Raw genomic sequence first — 20,639 nt, forward strand, 5'->3', positions numbered from 1 at the left:
TTGCCGGGGGAGTCGAGGTGTAGTGGTTGGAGCCGGGAACCTGGAAATGGGCTCCTCAAGGTGTGTGTGGATTTGGCTGTGATGCGTGGATGCGCTGCTGTCTTGACGCAGCCAGTGTGGATGCAGGTCGTGTCTTGGCAGGGACGCTAATCTTATCGCTGCGGGCGGTGAAGAGCGGCACAAAAAGTTGCTGTTCCAAAATTTCCTGGATTTCATCCATTGATGATGGTCGCCCCGCTGGAGACGGAAACAAGCAGAGAAAACCTGGAACTGTCAACACACACAGACAGGAACAGACAACACCACAGCCGTCACCATGGGCAAGGTCAAGAAGAAGGGCCAGGCCGGCCAGGCCAAAAACTACATGACGCGCACACAGGCCGTCAAGAAACTCCAACTTAGCCTTCCCGACTTCCGCAAGCTCTGCATCTGGAAGGGCATCTACCCGCGCGAGCCCCGGAACCGCAAGAAGGTGTCCAAGTCAGCCACGGCCAGCACCACCTTCTACTACACCAAGGACATTCAATTCCTTCTTCACGAGCCGCTTCTTCAGAAATTCCGCGAGCAAAAGGTCCTCGAGAAGAAGATCTCTCGCGCGCTCGGCCGTGGCGATGTGTCTGATGCCGCCCGTCTCGAGCGCAATGCTGCTCGCCCCGACAAGACGGGCAAGCCGCGCTACACGCTTAATCATATCATCCGCGAGCGCTATCCGACCTTCGCGGATGCCTTGCGCGACCTCGACGACTGCTTGTCTATGCTGTTCCTGTTCGCCAACCTTCCCTCCACCACCGCCGTTCCCGCAAAGATGATCGCCCGCTGCGAACGCCTCTGCCTCGAGTTCGAGCACTACCTCATCGCTTCTCACAGCCTCCGCAAGTCGTTCTTGTCCATCAAGGGTATCTACTATCAGGCCAACATCCAGGGCGAGGACGTCTTGTGGCTTGTCCCCTACAAGTTTAACCAGCGCATTGTTGGAGACATCGACTTCCGCATCATGGGCACCTTTGTCGAGTTCTACATGACTCTGCTCGGCTTCGTCAACTATCGTCTGTACACCTCGATTGGCCTCAAGTACCCGCCACGTTTTGACCAGCTCAAGGACGAGGGCGGTGCCGAATTGGGTGCCTTCTCCCTCGAGGGTGCAAACCTCACCGCTCCCGAGACCAAGGCCATTACCAACGGTGAGGGACAAGGGCCTGACCCCAAGGTCCAGGCCGAGGTGGATAAGCTTGTGCAGCAAATGCGGAACGAAGAGGCGGCGGCAGCAGCAGCAAACGGGACCGAGGATGGTGCGGCGAACGGTGCTGAGAAGGACGACAACGAAGCCGAACAGCCCAGCGACGCCATCGACAAGTTCGAGCCAGCCGCGCCAGGTGGCGACGTGCTGCCGCAGCCTGCATACAGCAGCAGCGACCCCTCGCAACTCTTCGCCGGCTTGACCGTGTACCTGTCTCGTGAGACCCCTCGGCAGCCACTCGAGTTCCTGCTCCGCGCCTTCGGCTGCAAGCGGATCGGTTGGGACGAGGTGCTTGGCGCTGGCGCTTTTACGCATGACGAGTCTGACCCGCGAATCACGCATCAGATCGTTGATCGGCCGGTGGTGCGGGCCGCCGTGGCCGAGAATGGCGATGGGGAAGACAACCAGACGTCGCAAAAGCTCGGAACTAACCGGCGGTATCCGGGCCGCGTCTACGTGCAGCCCCAGTGGGTGTGGGATAGCGTCAACGATGAGGAGCTCAAGAGCCCGGAGCAGTACGCCCCTGGTGCACAGTTGCCACCACACCTCAGCCCGTTCGTCAAGCCGACCCAGGGCCAGTATGACCCCACACTGCCGCTCGAGGAGCAGCAGACAGAGGCTGAGGCCATCGAGGCCGCATTGGAGGACGAGGGAGAGGGAGAGGCGGGCAGCGACTCGGAGGTGGAAAATGACATGGATGTGGCAGAGGATGATGACGATGATGAGGAGGAAGATGAGGAGTTCAACGGGGTCTCCGAGGAGGAGAAGGAGGACGAAGAAGAAGAAGAGGAAGAGGAGGACGAGGATGAAGAGGAAGAAGCTACGCTGCAGCGGCAACGGGAGCTTGAGGCCGAGCTGACGGGCAAGGCGGTGAAGCGCGAGAAGGTCGACCCCAAGCTCAAGGCGAAGTTGGAGGCCAAGAAGGCGCTCGAGAAGAAGAAAAAGCAGGAGGCGGAGGAGTTGGAGCGGGCCAAGGGCATGCTCAGCAAGAAGAAGCGCAAGCTGTTCGAGCAGATGCAGTACAGCAATAGCAAGAAGAGCGCCGAGGACGCCAAGCTGCGGCAGAAGAGGAGGAAGCTGGAGAAGGAGAGGGCGGCGGCGGCGTCGTCGTAGAAAGAAGGTTGTCGTACCTAATGATACCATAGATTGGTTGTTGTTGGGGTTAGGGTTCAATGTGAATAATTTTCTGGTTTGCTTGTTTTCAGTCAAAGTTGATCAAGTTCAATCCACAAACGATGAATATGACACAAGTTTGAACCATGGGTGATTGGTACGATGAAATCTTGAAAGTGGTTTTGTGACATGATATGGTTGTGTTCATCACCGCTTGGGTAGAAAAATTTCCACGTTCAACACACTTTCATCTAAACGTCAACTTCTCACAACGACATCGTCATCATGTCCGACGACGCCTATGAGGACCGGACCCCAAAACAAGAGCCGGAGGATGTTCCGTCTCTACCTGCATCTGCCGATTTCGACGATGAAGCTGATTCACGCCCAAACAAATGGCGAGGACATCCCTCGACATGGAGAACATGGACCGAGGCCGAACGCCAAACCTGGGCCGCCTATGAGGGGACGCGTCGCTCTGACCTCTCCATACATCTGTACAATGCATTTGCACTACGGAAGGGTTTGCGAAAAGGACCAGACGTTGAGGTAATACTTTCATTTCTCACTCGACTGGCTCAAAGAATGCTAACAGCCCTTCCCAGGATGACACTCCCCAGACACCATGGGACCCGGGCAAGACATGGACGGCCTGGCCGATGCCTGTCGACGAGGTGCCTGATGATGGGCTGCTTCCGCAAACGGCCGACGACATCAATGAGCCATTCACCTTGAGGCGCGATGGCGCGCCGCCGTTTGCCGGGTGTCGATTGGAGGAGGAGATCGCGGCCGTGATGCTGAGGTACGCGATGGAGCGGCTTCGGCGGAGGGGTCTGGATGGAGGGGTTGGTGGCAGTAGTGGCGGCAACACTTCTGGGCCTGGCGTGAAGGGCGGTGGCCAAGATCAAGTGATGCCGTCGATCGAGAGCGCTGGAGAAGCTACTGCCACTGAGGACGACCCCGGCGAGACCACGGGCCGCGATGACGAAACGGACTCTCCTGGACGGGCTGATCGGTTGCGGTTGCGCAAGCGCCATGGCGCGGGGTCGCCCTTGCTGGTACCGACTGTATCGGCCGACGATGAGCGGTCGTATGCGTTGCTCCGCCCCGAAGCACGGCGTATTATGGCGCGGTTGGATGATACCCTTACCATCTTGCACAACCAACGGGTGGCTGGCCTAGGACACATGTCATCATCGTCGTGGTCCGAAGCTAGCGTCGAGGACGAGGACGAAGACGAGCAGAACATCAAGCAAGAGCCAGACACTCCCGCGCCGTCGTCGAGCCCTTCGCCGCCTCCGGTGGTGAGGACTGGCCGTCGTGGTCGACCGCGGAGAGCATATGTCCCACTGGAGGGCGAGACAGAGCGGGAGATGTTGATCAGGATTGCTCGCGAGCAGAAGAAGAAAATCCCGAGGTTTGAGGATGACGAGGACAGTCAGGACTGGAGGAGCCAGAGCCACAGCCGCAGCAGAAGCCGGCGTCGCAGGCAGGATCGAAGCCAGGGCCGAAGTCAAAGTCAACAAGACACAGAGGGTCGAAAACCCCAACGCCTACGAGCGGTCTCAGTCGCGTCTTCGCGCGCCAGCTCTCTTTCTCGCCCAAGCTCCATGTCCCGCGCAAGTTCCAAATCATCGGTCACGTCCGAGAAAAACAGAGAGAAACTTTTCTCCCGATGGGGCCTGCGCGACTGGCGAGATGTCCTCGGCGCAGCAGCCATGGCCGGATTCCCGCCTAAGGTCATCGCGCGTGCTGCCCAGCGTTGCGCGACGTTATTCCGCGAAGAGATCACGATGAACACCCTGGACGGGCCGCAGGGCGGTATCCAGACGGCGCACTACGTCCCTGACGCTCCTCTGCCTGCATCCTCTGACGAGGAAAGCGACAGCGATGTTGAGCTCCGCCAGCTCCGCGCTGTCAGCCGACAGGCGAGCATCCACCCTGGCGCATCGCCCTCACCCGAACCAGAGCCAGAGCCTCGTCGCGGCCGCAGCCGCAGCCGGAGCCGCAGCAGCTTCACCACATCTGGGTATCTTATGTGTCCGCACTCTGATTGCCCGAAGAGTGTCGAAGGTTTCACCACAGGATACAACTTGAGACGGCACCTTCGCAACTTCCACGGTGACTCGACAGCCGAAGTAACCACCGATGCCGAGCTTACTGACGCCGAAGGCACCCGCTCACGGGCGTATTTCCGGTGTCCTCACCCTGGATGTCCCCGAGGGGTTGAGGGGTTCACCAAGAAATCCAACTTTGAGCGACACCTCCGAGAAGTCCACCGTGACGAGTCGCCTTTGCCGTCGCCAACGCTCCTCACCGATGCTGAGATCACCGAACCCGAGACGCGTGGGCGGTCGAGAAGCCGCCGCCGTAGAAGCAGGTCAGGCACCCCCGCAACGGCCTCCCACTTGTGTCCATACCCAACGTGCCCAAGGGCCGTCGAGGGGTTCGCCAAGCGTACCAACCTCATCAGGCACCTTCGAGAGGTGCATGGGCGGACGGAGGCGGCGGCGCGGAAGGCTGCGGGTATGGAGGATGAAGATAGCGTGGATGAGATGGAGGGTGGTGTACACGCTGACTGGTTCTTGCGGCCGATCAAGATCCGGAAAGGCTGGAGAGGGGAGGATACGACCAGACGGCCGCCGAAACGGGCCTGCGCGGCGTCGGAGGAGTTGGATTCATATTTGTAGCTAACATACAGTCGCGTCTCGTCCCTGATTGGAGAGTTAGGACTTATTGATCAGCTTTTTCTTTCCTTTCCTTCTCCTCGAACTGCCTGTCCACCTCATCAGCAAAGTCCTTCAATGTCTGGAAAATCCATTCAAACCCAAGCTTCCCCTCCACTTTCAACTGCTCGTAATCTCCGCCCGTGCCATATCCCTCGGGCTTATCACCTCCCCTGGCAATCCACACGCTCCTGAGCCCGATCTGCTTCGCTGGCACATGATCCGCCGTCAAGCTCCTCGCCACATGCAGCAGCTCCCCGCCGGCGGCATCTATCCCAAAGTCCTTCTTCGCATGCTCCAGCAGGAACCGAAAGTTGGCCAAGTCGGGCTTGTAGCTGCCGATGCGCTCGGCCGTGTAGATGGCGTCGAACCCCTTGAACCCTTCGCCGGACAGCGGCCCTTCCGTCGCCCGCTTGATCTGGTCCTCGTCCACGTTGCTCAGGACGATGAGCTTGTACCGGCGCGCCAGGCGGGCCAGCGCAGCCACGGTGTCGGGGAAGGCAGGCCAGCGACCGGGACCGCCTCCGAAGTGGGTTGCCCACTCAGACAGCTTCTCGTCTTGCTCGATATCAATGCCGAGCTGCTTGGCCAGGTCGCGGAAGGAGGAGGAAAGGTTGGCGGCGTAGGGCAGAGTGGGCTGCTCGGCCCAGAGCCTTTCCGAAATTTCGTTGAAGCGCTGGACGGCGAGCAGGGGGTTGAGGTTCCAGGGGTGGTGGGGTTGGAGATAGTCCAGCAGAGGGCGGAGGTCTTGGGCGAGGGAGGTTTCCCAGTCGATGAGGGTGCCGTAGCAGTCGAAGGAGAGGGCGCGGAAGCCGGTGAGGTCGGGATGGGAGGACATGGTGGTGGGGAGCTGGGATGGGCTGCTGGAGGATGGATGGACTAGGTGGGTTGAGACAAATTCTGGGGGTTGGTCTTGTTTTTACAGAGCCCGGGTTTGGGGGGCTCTTGTATCTGTTGGCGAGTGGTTTGAGCTAACCTAATGCATCTCGGTGAGACTGTTCGCCGTTCGAGTCACCGGCGCCGGTGCTCCTCGATGTAACTTGAACCCCGCGACCCCGCCGTCGCCGATGGTTTATCCCTCGAGCTCGACAACAGACTTTGATGGCAGAGGTCTAAAACTTAACACGAGTCCTTCACGATATTGCACCACGATTTGCCATTCATAGATTTGTGGAGCATATTAGCTCGAATAACGAAAGTCCACCACCTCGAGCAGATGCCCTCTTCTGGTAATATTAATTAATATCTCATATTGTCAGCAACCAGAAAATCCCCACACTTGATCAACATCTCTCTGCCGATCAACAACCTACAGTCCTCCTCTACACTTCGCAGGAGAACAGAATCCAACTGGGTAGTAAGCCTCACTTCTCATATCATAATCCAGACATGTCTTTTTCTTTCCCTCTTTTCTATTTTTGTTCTATCATGGGTTCCTTCTTGTGTAGTAATAATAATACTTGTTTCTCTGTTAGTCATAATTAACACCTAGTATTTTGTGTTTGCCTTTTGCAATTTGCTTCTCTTTCCCATCACCTCAGATTTATTCATATTTTAAAGCCACATTAAGTCCCCATGTTTATCAATTTAGCTAGTATCCCGTGACAAATGAAGTGACACTGGAGGGCTACGTACGGGGTTAAGCAAGCACCGGGTCTCATGGATATAAATAATATCGCAGTCGGTTCCATAGGAGGGCTAATTACACCCTCTTTTCCTTCTTTACATATACAATTATCTTGGATTTCATATTCTTCGTCATCCCTTTGATCGAGGTGGGTTTGCAGCTCTGAGGACCACTCATCCTTTCTTTGCCTTCGTCAGAAAAGCTGGAGTAATATCCAGAAGTATAGTCACATTTACCTCGACGGATTACAGGTCATGAATCAACATCTCCTGAAGCTGGTGATTAATATCGCCCAGGAAAACCCTCATTGCTATGGAAACTGTCTTCCCATCGTTCATCACATCTTGCCTGAAGCCAGAAACAGATCAGGACTTTTTAACTGACCCGGGCGGCCAGGGAAAAGAGGACAAAATGAAGGAAAGAGATACAACAACAGGCAGGGAAAAGAAGACAGAATGAAGCAGGGAAGAGATACGACAACAGGCCAGACTGAAGGTCCCAAACATTCTCAAGTTTAAGGTTCTGTTATTTCGTCTTATCTCCTCGGCCTTCTTTGTCCTTGACTTTGTGTTGACTCGTTCCTCTTCCGCAACCTCTTCTCGGCGACCCGCTTCTTCCGCGACCAAGAGGGTTCCGCAGCCTTCTTCTGCGACCTTTTTTCTCTTCTGCGACCTTTCCTCTTCTGCGACCCTCTTCTGCTGCGACCTCTTCTTCTGAAAACTTAGGCGACCCTCTTCTCCCGCAGCGTTCTTCTGAAAACCTCTTGTTCTCCCACCAACCCTTTCCAAGGTCTCGGCGTATCCTGGTTGACATTGTCACTCCTGGAGACGACAATTCACTTTGGAGTCGTCAACATCTCCACCCTCGACCGTGTCGGATCTCGTAAGCAGTCTATAAACCAGTCCGGCGTATGACCCAGCATCATCTAACACGGCGCACAGGAGAGTCAACAAGGTCCAGCATCACATGAATCAGGCAAAATGACCAACAACAAGTGCTCCGAGGAGAAGCAGGTCGGTGCCCCCGCCTCGACCGAGTCTGCGATCGCCTCAGACAAAGTGAACGACAACAATATCTCTGCGGAGAAGCAGGTTGGTGTCCCTGCCTCGACCGACAATGTGGCCACCTCACTCGCGAGTAAGCCAAAGGAGCGCAAGAAGTTGCCCAATGCGCGACCCCCCTTGGCATCAAGCAAAATGGCCGACAACAAGAGGTCCGACGGGGAGAAGGTCGGTGGTCCCGCCTCGGCTGAGTCTGCGACCACCACCTCACTCTCGAAGAAGCCAGGAGCGCGCAAGAAACTACCCAACGCGCGGCCCTCCTCGGCATCAGGCAGAATGACCAACAATAACAAGAGTCCCAAGGGTAAGCAGGTTGGTGCCCCTGCTTCGACCGACCCTGTGACCACCTCACTCTCGAAGAGGCCGGGAGAGCATTCGGCACTGCCCGACAGCAAGCGACAGCTACTATCCACCGGAATCGACCAGCAGAAGATCACACATCACCAAATGATCTGCCGGGGCCTCAACGAACTCGCTGAAAAGTGGCCGGCCGCGATGAAGTATATTGTCGACTGGTACCGCGATTACGATCCCAACATGTGCGACCTGGAAGGCCTGGGACCCGGTCTTGAGCAGCTCAACCGCGCCAATACCGACAACCACGAAGAGCATCCCTTTTGGAAGGATATTGTCGCGGCATGCCAACAAGTCTCCGAGTACATCGAGTCCAACAAAAAGGCTGGGGTGGACGTCTGGAATTACTACGACCCGATCCCCTATTTCCCTGATCTCGCCACGCTCCGGGCTGCGCGATTCTTCCCCGTCAACGGGCCTTGGGTGCCCACGCAGTTACAGGCATGCCTACGCGCTGCACAGCTTGACTTCGTGTGCGTCAGAAACGCCGCACCATCTGGATTCTGGACTCACGCCAGATTAGGAGATGAATCTTTCCGACAGATCTGGTTAAGGCCAGACCACCGCAACCTCCAGCTTGTCCGACCAACGCCGATGGATCTCAAAAAACTGGTGAGTTGTCTGGGATGGCTTATCACCGAGGAGAATCAGTTGGGCATTCGAATCTGGACACCGCCAGCCAACAACCCTCAGGTCCCTGGCGCGGCCTCCATTCCTGCCTCGTCGATGGACATCACGGCCGTTGGACCCCTTCGAGACGCAGCCAAGGTCGTTTCCTCCATCCGAGACCAGACAGAGATGCTCCTGTATGCGATTATGGGACTTTTCGACTCCAATGTCGACCGAGATGACGAAGTCAGGGCTTTGGAGGCTGAAGTTGAGAAGGTCGATTTCTACTGGAATCGGGCCAAGGACAGGCTGAAAACAGTGCTCAAGAAATGACTTGAGCTGGATTTGGGCATTGGCAGTCATCAATCGGTGTTTTCGAAGGGTAGTGGCTTGATGTGTTAGGGCATTGGAATCGGATGGGGGAGGACGGATTAGCGTTGATTTATCCCTATATGTAGGACTTTCCACAAGACATTTGCTGTAGTTGTCATGTAGAGAGCTGTATTAATACTGTAGGAAGATGGTTAGCGTTTTAGATGGGATCCCTCACCCCGTGCTCGATGAGCTCGACGGATTAATAAATGTCCCATCTATCTGTTGAGATGTCGAGATATACTCGAGGCCAATGCGAGGAGTTATACAACCAAAAGAGAGGCCCCTTCAGGCCGAAGTGAAGCTCTGTGACAAGCAAGATATATCGAGCAAGCAAGCATGGCTTGAGCTATCTCAACGGAATACCGGTACCGGTACCCAACACACATCAAGACAAGCCCAGGCAACGACCAAGTACTACTTAAGGACTCAAGAAAGAAACCGTTAAAAATGCATTGCCCGCCCAAAGAGAATAACCTAGCCCTATAGAATCGAAAACCGCCAAGGGTATCCGTGCTCAGTAACCCTACAAAAAGCTGACCTCATGTCAACGGACCACTCCCATCCCAAACCATCATCACCCAACCCTCTAACAGAATGGAAACCGCCTATCCAGTTATACGACCAGACCCCCCAACGCCGCCGCCCAGAGAGACAAAGGGAATCTCGCACAAAACGAATGAACCGTTCAACGGACAACCTAACAACAACCCTAACCATCTGCCATCCGAACCCAACCCAATCAACCACAGACAAGCAGCTCGAGATCAACGTAACCGAGGACTCTTCCTCCTATTCCCCGTCCTCATCACAGCCGGGGGCACGTTCTCCGCTCCATCCGCCACGACGCGCCTCGCCAGCCGGGATCCCCTCGTCCTCCCTCCTGCCGCCGCGGCCGGGACCTTGAGCGGTGGTGCTCCGGGCTCGCTCCCCAGCACGGGAGGCGGCGCCATGCTCCCCTCTTGCTGTTGCTGCTGCCCCTTCTGCCCACTGGCCGCCAGGTTCTTATCCACCTCCCGCAGGCTCTGGGGCGTGTCCGCCGGCCGGGTCGGCGAGCGCACCGGGGTGAGGGTGATGTCCGGCAGAACGGCCGGGGAGGGGCTGGGAGCGACGACGGGCTTGTTGTTGCGCGGGGTGGGCGTGGCGGTGGTGGAGTCGTCGTCGTTAGAGGACGGGACAGCCACAGGCGTGCCGGCAGGGGACGGAGACGCCGGAGCGTCGCGGAGAGCGGCGAGCAGCGTTGAGTGCGCGGCTGTCCGGGGGAGGTGCGTCGGGTAGTCGTAGTGGACGCGGTCTGGCGTGGCGCCGGTGGGTTCGTACTCGCGCAGCGCGGTGCTGCGGACGTGCTTGCGCAGCTCGGCGAGCGGGCTGCAGGTATCGTGCTGGAAAGGCTCGAGGGATTCGACGAGCTCCGAGGTGCCGGCATCCATGTCGTTGTTGAAGGCCTCGAGCCGGACAACGTCGTCTTTGAGCTGGTCGTGCATGCCGGCAAAACACTGCTCGACGGTGGCACCGAGGTTGTCGACGAACTTGGCATTCAGCACGCGGTCGTTGGCGTTGTGAGCCTTGGCCCGCGTCACGAACCCATCCAGATCTTGCATTTGCGAGTCCACATCTTGCATTTGCTCCTCCACCGCCCGGACGGCTTCCGCGTGCACTGACTTGGCTGCCGCCTGAATCGAGTCGTTGTGCTTGCTGGCAACCGCCAAGTCGTCCTTGAGCCGCGCCTTGAGGGTGTCGCGGTGGCCGGTGACGTCCTCGATCGCCTTGTGGTCCTTCTCTGCCCACGCCTCCATTCCCGAGGCGTACTCAGCCACGCTGCTCTCCAGAGCTGAGTTGGTTTCAGTCAGCGCCTCGCGCAGGGCAGCCGCCTTGTCGGCGAGGCGGGACTCCTGAAGCTCGGCTTGGGAGTTGATGAGCCGCGCGACCTGCGCGAGCAACGCTTGCCGTTCTGCCGCCGCCTGGGCACGCTCCTCCCGCAGCACCTCGTCGATACGAGCAGCAACAGATTCGTTGGACTCGACGGTAGCACGCGCAGCCGCTTCGAGTTCGTGTCGTAGCCGATCCGCCTCAGCCTTTTGGGCCCGCATATGCCGTAGCATCTCATCAAAGACGGCCTTGAGCTCCTTGCCGAGGGCGCCGTACGAGGCATGCAAATGACTATGCAAAGCCGACAACTCGCCGAGCACGTCACCGGCAATGCGTTCGGCGGCACCGGCCACGGCCTGCAGGCTCTCGCCGACGCGCTTCTTCACCGTGTCCCGAACCACCTTGATCTCGTCAAGTACGCAGTCCATGTCTGCGCGTGACCGCTCCTGTTGCTCGAGCAATGCCGTCTTCGACTCGGTAAACCGTTCCAAGTTTTCGTCCAGGGCTGTCTGAGCCTTCTCGAGCCGGTCAATCTCTTCCTCGACGAAATCGCGCACGCGTAGCGCAACTGCCTCGACATGCTCTTCGTGACCACGACGGAACTCATTGATGCGGTTTTCGACCAGCTCCGTTACGTCGGAAATGTGGTCTTGCTCTTGACCCCACACATCTTGGTTGATGGCGGCCAGCTCAACCCGGCGGCGGTCGCGATCGCGCAGGGCATCGATATCACCGACGGCGCGCTTGACAGCGCGCAGCAGATCATTCCCGGTTGCGGCCAGACGCTCCTCGGTTGCCTGGTGAGCGCGGCGCAGATGCGTTTCTTCGGACAGAGCTTTCCGGGTGGACGCCAACACAACTTCTGTCTGGTCAAGCAGCTCCGCGGTCTCGCCGAGGCGGGCGAGCGTACTCTCATGCTCCTTCTTGAGCCCCATGAAGCTCGACGTCAAAGAAAGTAGCTCTTGAAGCTTGTGCTTGAGGTTGGCCTCGAGCGTCTCAATCTTGGCAGCTTGCTCCTCGGTGAGAATGCGGCGCGACTCGTTCTGCACCGTCAGTTCCTCGTACATCTCGTTGGAAAGGTAAACGCCGTTGCGCTGGCGCGTAGCAATGAGCTCGGCCTTGAGGCGCTCAATATCGGCAGCCAGATCGCGCAGGAGCGTCTTCTTGGTGGTTAGGGCGTTGAGCTGAGGACGGTTGCGGATGTTCTTGGCCCGGAAGGCATAGTCGAGCGTCGAGATGGTCTCGTCGAGATTGCTGCGTGCCGGCGATATTGTGGCAATGATGCATGTCTTGGTCCGGCCGCCAAGCGAGTCTTGCAGCAACCGCGTAAGTTTGGACTCTCGGTACGGAATGTGTGGACTCCTATCCACGAGCGCATTGATGACGCGGCCCAGAGTCAAAAGACTCTTGTTGATGAGACCAGCCTCGGCCGCGCGCTTGTTCTCGGCGCCGGACCGTTGGATGTTCTCGCTGCCGGCAAGGTCGACCAGGTTGAGCTTCCCGAGCATGAGATAATCCTCGCCGTTGGGGTCTGGTTTGGCATTGGGATCTGGCTTATGCCTCGCATAGACGGTGATAGTGAAAACGGTGTGGCTGCGACTACTGAGGTCGTTGCACTTGGTCGCGGCCACCTGACGCTTGACGCTGCCCTCGCGCAGCCACCGCAGGCCATCGCCGGCGTTGAGGATGTGGCGCTCTTCCATTCCCTGCACCATGGTCGTCGAATGGCCCTTTCGTGATGTGTCGTCGTAAATCTTGAGCTTGGACCCGTCGTCGCTGGCGAGCAAATCGCGCAGCTCCTCGTTGTAGAGCTCGATGAAGGAACACCGCACGGAGTGCTCGCGCTCGTCTTGCTCAAGCTGCTGGAACAAGGCCTGCAAAACGCGCGGGATGATACCGGCGTTATCGGACAACATCCCGAGTGTCTCGGTCAGATCACCCGACATGGTGTACGTCTTTCCAGTTCCCGTTTGTCCGTAGGCAAAAATGGTGCAGTTGTACCCGGCGAGCATCTGCTGGTCAGCAAGAAACATGAGACGAGAGAGAGTCCAGGTCTTACCTCGTCTAATACCGGCCGCACCACCTCATCGAAGACCATTTTTTGGTCGGCTGCTTGCGAAAACACGCGGTCGAAAGTGTACGTCTTGTTGCTGACGGCGTTGGGTCCCATCGAGAGCTCGACGACGGTGCCCTTGGTAGCTTCTGTGCGCACCACGACGGCGCTGTTCTCCTTGACTTCGCGCTCATTGCGGCCTCGGCATCGCACGACGACGGTGATGTTGGTACCACCCTCGCCATCGTCAGGGTCGAAGTCGCGCTCCTTGCGCTTGGTCCCCGCCGCCGCCGCGGCGGCGGCGGGCGTGGCGACCGACGCGAGGGACTCTGCTGGTGATGTCGCGCGGGCGAGCCGTGATGGCGCGTTCCTGGTCATTCCGAGACGAGAGGGAGCATTGGGCCGTGTGCCAGGCCGCAGGCTGGACCGTCCGGCGCCTTGCCTCGACGCCATGGACGTGGTTCTGCGCTCCATGGAGCGCGTTTTTTGGGGGGGTTGTTGGTGGTGGTGTGCTTGTGTTGTCGCTATGGTCTCTGGGAATTTGGGGTTGGGGCTGGTGGGTTGACGAGTCGTCGACACGAACAATTATCGCATGTAAATACCTACGGTGTAGGCAAGCTGTAAAAAAAAAGTATTCAACAGATTCAATGCTGTCGATATCCCCGCGAAGACATGGATGCTGGATGCGGTGTGGTGGGTTCAAAATCCGTGCGTGACGCGAGTTCCGAGTGGGGACATCGATTAGCTTTCCTGGCGCGACACAAACAATGCGCCAAGAGCCAAGGTCCCGTGCTGTCTTGGTTGCTGGGGCAACGTCGCCGACCCACTTGACCTGAGCCTGCCCTGCCGGCTCCGGCAGCCCCACCCAGACAGTTGGGGGTCCACCAGACCCCTGGTCATCCCTGCCGGGCCCCACCTGCCCCGCCATTGTCCGCGTGCCGGTGCCTGCCGGATGACGTTTGACCGCTCTCCTCGGCGGCTTCACGTGGAGCATCACTGCCATCCATCCCCTATCGGTGACACTATCTGCTGCTTGTTTCAACCTTATCTCATCTCTGTCAACCATCACCGTCTTTCCCATCTTCCCATCCACTTCCAAGTCATACCCATCTACCTTACTACTTCCAGGCGTGACTACTTCATTTTCCCTCCGCAGCTCACCATGTCGCTCTTCAGCGCCCAGCTTCACCCCGGCCGGGCGCTGGGATTCCTCGTGCTTGGAGCCTCGCTCCACGACGTCCTCACCCGCCTCAAAGCAGAACCCCAGCGTTTCCCCAAGATCAACCTGACATACCTCCCAGAGGACCCCGTTCGAACCCAGATCCACATCGCCTTGCCCGTAAACGGCTTGCGCCTGCGCTTTGACGGTCCCGAGCAGCGCCTTCGTTTGATCGAAGTGACCGACTTTACCAAGATCCATATCTTCCTCAAGCCCGCCAACGACAAGGAACGAGACCTCGTGCGGCCCCAGGCTGCGAGCGATGGCACGGCAGGCCCGACCTTTCGCCACATCTATCAACGGTTCCTTGGCCCGACTTACGATGGCGAGTACCTCGCCGCCGACAAGACATACTTACTGTCATACCCGGGAGTCGCCTTCTCGTTTCCCATGAAACCAGAGGAATATGTTCCGGGGAAAGATGTGGTTTCGCTGCTGTCGGCAACGTCCGTGCCCAGTTCCATGGCGGTTTTCAGCGGCGACTCGTGGGCGGCGGCCCGAGGGACCTTGTGGACGGAGGTGTTGCCTAGCGTGCGGCTCTTCCCACCAATGGCCAAGGGCAAGGACTCGAGTCCGGACGAAGTGTCTCTCATCCGCATCCACGGAGGCGGCAAGCTGCAGTTGGTACGTCGATGGTCCAACACCTCATTCTGGTTGACCCTTGGGGAGACGACACCTCAGCAATTAATTGCCGAGCTGGGACCACCTGATGCCATCTATCGGAAGAACGACCAGAGGATGTATATCCACAAGTTGCGTGCCACCAGCAACTCGGCGGCTACTCGTCCTGACCTGCGGCGACCTGACGACCTCACCGATACGGACCAGTCTTCGTCACACCCAGCCTCAGACGCTGATGACTCCAACGATGAGGTCATTGAGGAGGACGCGGCAGGCAACATGACACGCGAGTGTTTCTACAATTATTTTTACCTTGGCTTCGACGTCCTGGTATCGCCGCCCACAGAACCGTCGCGACCGCCTCCAGCGCCTGCGGGCACCACTCCTCCCGATTCGCCTCCTGTCCGCGGCACCTCCCCCGACCGTGAGGTAGCAACGAAGCTGATTATCCACGGAAACGTACCCGGGTCGTATCCCTTCAACCGATACCGGCGCTGCCGTTGGGAGATCAGCTACCTTCCCGGCGGGGCGACGTCAGAGACCCCGTTCCCGGAGGTTGAGACCCAACTGCGTGCTGCCTGGGCGCCCGCGTACAGTTCACCCGCCGAGGCCCAGCGCAGTCAGCGCGGGATGGTGTTGAATCGAGGATGGGGAGATAGCCCAGGAAGTAGCTGCGAACTCCTTGGGGGATGGGAAGGGGACACTGGCTCGGCTGGGAATGTCAGGGGCCGGGGCGAGGATACAACCACCACGCTGTACGGGTTCCCAGGGCTGGTGTTCGAGGTGCTCAAGACAGGCTGGGTGTCTGCTGTGACAGTGTTTTAATGGAGTGTTTCTAGGATCAGTGATTTGGCGACTCGCATGTCATCGATTCAGTGGTGGCCTGGGGCAACGGAGTAGGTTTGGTTGGTTCATGACATGGACGGATGGGATTGGTGTTGTGGGAGTTGAGGTTACGGATCACCTGGATATCCATGATTTGTGGTTTAAACTGATTTGTTAGCACCGTAGGTCTATTGTCTAGGCATAATACGTATGATTCCATCAGGTCCTAACTTATAGTTGTATCCCCTCCGTCGTCACATGTTGGCGCACATCCGAAAGAGAGTGGAGGTTCCAAGCCGGTTGTCCGAGGTCTCGCTGCATCCCATTTACAGTGCTGACTCCGAAACCATGCTGCGGGTAACAGTGGGTCTCCGGCCCTGCAGCCAAATTTGCAGGGGCTCGCCTGCTCAACAATCCAGGCAACCCGGAAAAGCGATCCACCTGACGCATTCCGGCTCTGGCGCTGGATCCTTCCAATGACGCTCTTTTCTTCTTCCGACTCCTCCTTCACATGGCATTTTTCGCCAGAACCACTCCAGCCATGCAGCACTCCTAACACCAACGCCTCGTAATTCACCACACGCCCTCGCGTCAAGTCCGGCCCGCCATGGCGGACCGGGACTCGAGTCCTCCTCCGCGCATCCGCCCCCAACCCGCCGTTCGGCACTCAACTCTGGCCCGCTTCGACAATCCTGCCGGCGGCCTCAGCGCTGACGGAGCCCGGGCTACCACGGCCAACCCCGATCCCCTCAGCCCTCCGCACGGCGCCGACCTCAGTCATGCCACGAAACGCCATTCATCGGCCCTCCACCGTCAACACAAGGCTCGTCCTAGCGGCGGCTTCCTCCTCACCGACGCCCTGCATTCCCGCCGAGATCCCGTTCAAGATGTCGATCCCGTCGCCTCGGACCGGAGCCACGAGGGCTCCACGACCGGCCAACCCATGAACCCGACTACCCGCCTCGAAATGGACGCAGCGCAGATCGTCAACATGGCCCTGAACCTCAGCGAGTCCCGACGGCTTGCCTCTCGGAGGCAAGTCTCTCAACACACACCGCCGCGCCTGGCTCCTCTTCCCGACGCAGCTCCGGGAGCCAGCTTGCGCTACCACCTGCAACAACAGCGGAGAGTCTCGCGGACTGCCTCACCAAAACCCGACCGGTCACCACGTGTCGGCGTGAACCGCGTCTTCCCTTCCTTACAGCCTGCGTTTGAATCTGTCTATCGCTATCCCTTCACCACTTCTACCCTCGCCAGGGCCCAGAAAGCCAAGGAATATCTCGAGCTGATGGCTCAGTACCGTCGCGTTCTCGAGCTGCTCCCGCCTCTCGAACCGGAATTGCCCAGGCCATGGCCCGGCTCACCCCCTACGACGCCCGGCAACTCAGCCCCCGTCTCCCGTGTCAGCACCCGCGAACCCGAGCCACGTCTCGGCCGTCCATACAATCCGCTGCAGTACATACGCAACCGCAAAGTCCGCGCTCGTGAGCGACGTCCCATCGACGGCGAGGAGCTCGGCTTCAACGACATCGCGCGGGTGTCGGAGTGGGTCGATGAGGTGGCTCGATGGGTGGCTACTGGCCAAGCTCGTATACCAGGGAAGCCGGCCCTCCCTCCGTTTTCACACGCCGCTGCTGCCGCCCTCGAAGCATCGCCGCCGCCGGCCAACCCGAGGGCTGCCGCCAAGCCCCGCCGGCCGCGCGTTGACTGGGTCATCGACCCGGCGGACATGCTCGCCGACGTGTACTGGCTGGAGCTGGACGACAACAAGAAGCTGGTTGAAGATCGCCTCGGCCGACGAGTGTTTCCTCAGGATGCGCCAACACGACTGGTTACGCCAGCGTCGAGGGAACCTCTGGATGCCCGCGCGCAGGGTGACAAGACCCCAGACAACCGCCACGAACATGAGCATGTCCTCAGTGCCGCCAGGGACCGCGCTCAGCAAAAGCTGCGCGCACTCAAGGGCTCCCACCACCGCCACACAAATTCGCTCGTTCATCGCGACCTGTTGCGCCCGCGTCGTGGTTCCATGTCCGAGTCGTCTGAGACAGATAGTGACCGCCGCCGGTCAGGCGTCCGATCTGTGTTGGAGAAGCAGATGGAAGAGCTAATCGCCAGGGAACAGAGAGAGGCCGAGTCGCACCCGTTGTATGACCCTACGACCGGCAGGATCAAAGAGCCCACAACGCCCGAGCCTTCGGCTCCTCCTAGCCGCCTGCGTGCTGACTCGCACGCCGATCCCAGCGAGGCCGAGAGCAGCGCTCCGAGGCTACCGCGCTCTTCGTATGCAGGACGCGCAAGTCTGGAGGTGCCGGGGGCTCGGCGGCTCTCCATCGAAGGGTATGGGTCTCGTGCAGGCTCTCCAGCCTTGCGCCCTACCCCCGGAGGTCAGGTACCGGAACTTGGGTCCGAGTTGTCACCGGCGTCCAGTCGTCCAAGCTCTCCTCACCGTAACCCGCTCAACAAGGTCCGCAACATCTTCCGCGACCGCAGCAAGGAGCGGGCAGAACACAACCCAGACGATAGCCTGGTGCCGAGTTCCAGCCCCGCCCCTGAAAGCATAATGACGAGTACGCCCGAACCAGCCAGCAGTGGCATGTCGTCGCCGTTACGCAAGCCCTCCAGAAGCCCGGTTGGAGAGCGCGGCCATCGCTCTCACAAGAGCATCGGCGGCACACGGTTGCGTGGGGACGACGGCGGCATCAGCTTCCGGTCTCTGCTTCGCGGACCTCGCATCGAGACCGTCATTCGCAGTGGCGTATCCAAGGTTGGCGATATCCTGTGGCGCAAGGAGGACGATAAGGCCTTGTCGGACGACTCCGAGGCCGAGTCTAGAGGTCGACCCCGTGTACCTCGCCACGGTCGTAATCTGTCGACCATAGATGCAAAGCTGTCGCCAGAACCGCAAGCCACACAAACGACATCTGAGCAGCTACAATTGCAGCTCCCAGCAGTCCAACCGCTGAGCCGTCGGTCGTCGAGATTCGAGTTGCTTAAGCCGCCGCGAATCGACATCCAGAAAGCCTCCCCGAGCGTCTCCCCTCCCCCACCGTTGGCTCGTCTTCAACCTGGCGAGGCCGACAGCGACGAACCGCAGGCCGATCCGCAGCCACCTCAAGGACCCCAGTCATCCACTCCGGCCGACCCCTCATGGGCCAGCATTTCTAAGAAGACCCCATCTCCACCCTCTGCCCTCTCCCGTCGCGACCTTGCCAGGTTACAAACCCTCCTCCTCTGCGCCGGCATCCGCGCCGCCGAAATGGATCGCCGCGCCCGCGAGCGCCGTCCGCCAGCCCTCCCTTGCCACCCCCGACTCGGCCCGGGGCCGACCTGGACCGACATCGCCCGCCTCTCCTTCCCCAACGACCGCGCCGCTCAACAGCGCCTGTTGTCGACCCCGCTCGCCATTACAGAGGTGTATCCATCCGCCACCCGCGCGCTGGTCCGCGCGGCCGAGGACGCCGCGTCCCATCTCGAAGTGCAGAGCGACAGGTTCTTGGGCCAGATGGCACCCGCGCTGCGGCGCCGCGCGGATGCCCTTCGCGAAAAGGTCGCCGAGGAGCTGGGGTCGCTGGCACACGCGGCGGCGGACGAGGCGGACGAGGTCAACCAGGACCTGGTTGTCGGGCAGAGGCTGAAGGTCAAGAGGGTGGTGGACTCGATGGATAAGATGCTCCGGCGCAGGAGGAGGCGGTTCAGGTGGGTTAGGCGCGCCGGGTGGCTGGTGGTGGAGTGGTTGTTGGTCGGGTGTATGTGGTATGTTTGGTTTATTGTCATGATGGTAAGGTTGATAGTTGGCATGGGGAAGGGGGTAGTCAGGGGGGTGAGGTGGTTGTTGTGGTTGTAGTGGGCCGTGATGACGCCGTTTGTTTTGGGGGGTTGTTGCCCTGACGAAGGTTTGGGATGATAGGGCTTTTGGCCGAGGTGTCTTTTTGATTGTCGCTCTCTCTGTTTTTTGCATTTCCTTTGTCTGTCTTGGGTTGGATCAGGAGTATTGGATGGGGGTAATTGCATGGGTTCGGATTGGGATGGGAGCATCCAGGGGGTTCCATTAGGACTCTATGTCAACACACACCGACGATTCTCTTATTTCCTTAATTGAGAAGTTCTTGAGTTCACAGGGCTAGCGAGATATCTCAATCATAAGGGCATCACACGGGTCAGAGTGAGACTTGTTCTGAAGTCATCGCGATTCCATTCTCCTAACTAACCATTCTGCATATTTCAGCTCAAGCTCGGCCCTTGCTCCATCCCTTCTTAGTAGAATTCTCGGACTCCCATGACGCTGCGATTTCCATCCACTCACATCCTAGGCACCTGGGAGATGGTCCTGCCAAAGGCCAGGATAGCATCAGCGCGTGCCTCGAGATCCTCGAAGATACTGTTGGCGGAGGACACATGCTCCTCAAGTATTTCCAAGCTAGGTTTGATCATGTGTGCCTCGAAGAGTGCCTGGTTCTCGGACGACTTGAGAAGAGTGGTAAGAGCATTCGCCTCAGTTAGATGCTTTTTAAGCTCGGCCATATCTGGCTTGACCTGGGGCAGTTGGCGTTCCAGATGGTTGGTCGCATTCAGAAAGACACGGAGGGGCGCAGCATAGTTTGCCTCCTGGGAAGACAAGGCTAAGCTCTGCAACTCTCTTTTGATCCTGTTCAAGATTCCAGACACCCGAGATGTCTCGTGCTGAGCACCCTTGAATAACTTTCTGAACTGAGCTTGTGTTTTGTGAACCTTGCGGAAAATCTTCCGCGTCTCGGACGTGATCTCCTTCGCACAAACTGCGATTTGGGCACGCAGGTTGTCGACGTTTTGCTCGTCGCTGTTCGGCTCTGCTGCGTCTTGGGCTGCGGTGCCAGCCGGATTGTTGTTCGGAGTGGCGTTCATGTCTTCGACGAGGTTTTGTCAGTGTAAGTCTTCTAGCATGGAGAGAAAGAAGACGTACTGAATCCCGAC

General features: G+C 58.6%; 8 protein-coding genes across 8 annotated transcripts; 5 read left to right on the top strand and 3 right to left on the bottom strand.

Moving 5' to 3' along the window:
• Window positions 1–316: 316 nt before the first annotated feature.
• On the top strand, window positions 317–2,350 carry VTJ04DRAFT_1850 (uncharacterized protein; the record flags this gene model as incomplete). Its single annotated transcript, XM_069359583.1, has 1 exon — window positions 317–2,350. One exon carries the CDS (start codon window positions 317–319, stop codon window positions 2,348–2,350), a length of 2,034 nt encoding a protein of 677 aa, XP_069224458.1.
• Window positions 2,351–2,635: 285 nt separating this feature from the next.
• On the top strand, window positions 2,636–5,040 carry VTJ04DRAFT_1851 (uncharacterized protein; the record flags this gene model as incomplete). Its single annotated transcript, XM_069359584.1, has 2 exons — window positions 2,636–2,899; window positions 2,956–5,040. The coding sequence occupies 2 exons, from the start codon at window positions 2,636–2,638 to the stop codon at window positions 5,038–5,040; spliced, it is 2,349 nt and encodes a 782-aa protein (XP_069224459.1).
• A 43-nt stretch (window positions 5,041–5,083) lies between these two features.
• VTJ04DRAFT_1852 (uncharacterized protein) lies at window positions 5,084–5,914 on the bottom strand (the record flags this gene model as incomplete). The annotated part of the gene is made up of 1 exon (XM_069359585.1): window positions 5,084–5,914. The coding sequence occupies one exon, from the start codon at window positions 5,912–5,914 to the stop codon at window positions 5,084–5,086; it is 831 nt and encodes a 276-aa protein (XP_069224460.1).
• Window positions 5,915–7,683: 1,769 nt separating this feature from the next.
• On the top strand, window positions 7,684–9,060 carry VTJ04DRAFT_1853 (uncharacterized protein; the record flags this gene model as incomplete). Its single annotated transcript, XM_069359586.1, has 1 exon — window positions 7,684–9,060. The coding sequence occupies one exon, from the start codon at window positions 7,684–7,686 to the stop codon at window positions 9,058–9,060; it is 1,377 nt and encodes a 458-aa protein (XP_069224461.1).
• An 806-nt stretch (window positions 9,061–9,866) lies between these two features.
• VTJ04DRAFT_1854 (uncharacterized protein) lies at window positions 9,867–13,495 on the bottom strand (the record flags this gene model as incomplete). Its single annotated transcript, XM_069359587.1, has 2 exons — window positions 9,867–12,980; window positions 13,028–13,495. 2 exons carry the CDS (start codon window positions 13,493–13,495, stop codon window positions 9,867–9,869), a joined length of 3,582 nt encoding a protein of 1,193 aa, XP_069224462.1.
• A 688-nt stretch (window positions 13,496–14,183) lies between these two features.
• On the top strand, window positions 14,184–15,686 carry VTJ04DRAFT_1855 (uncharacterized protein; the record flags this gene model as incomplete). Its single annotated transcript, XM_069359588.1, has 1 exon — window positions 14,184–15,686. The coding sequence occupies one exon, from the start codon at window positions 14,184–14,186 to the stop codon at window positions 15,684–15,686; it is 1,503 nt and encodes a 500-aa protein (XP_069224463.1).
• A 607-nt stretch (window positions 15,687–16,293) lies between these two features.
• Window positions 16,294–19,533, top strand: VTJ04DRAFT_1856 (uncharacterized protein; the record flags this gene model as incomplete). Its single annotated transcript, XM_069359589.1, has 1 exon — window positions 16,294–19,533. One exon carries the CDS (start codon window positions 16,294–16,296, stop codon window positions 19,531–19,533), a length of 3,240 nt encoding a protein of 1,079 aa, XP_069224464.1.
• A 455-nt stretch (window positions 19,534–19,988) lies between these two features.
• Window positions 19,989–20,570, bottom strand: VTJ04DRAFT_1857 (uncharacterized protein; the record flags this gene model as incomplete). The annotated part of the gene is made up of 1 exon (XM_069359590.1): window positions 19,989–20,570. The coding sequence occupies one exon, from the start codon at window positions 20,568–20,570 to the stop codon at window positions 19,989–19,991; it is 582 nt and encodes a 193-aa protein (XP_069224465.1).
• Window positions 20,571–20,639: the final 69 nt, after the last annotated feature.

This window comes from Mycothermus thermophilus (assembly GCF_041956435.1).
Source record: "Mycothermus thermophilus strain CBS 625.91 unplaced genomic scaffold VTJ04scaffold_1, whole genome shotgun sequence".
Taxonomy (NCBI): domain Eukaryota; kingdom Fungi; phylum Ascomycota; class Sordariomycetes; order Sordariales; family Chaetomiaceae; genus Mycothermus; species Mycothermus thermophilus.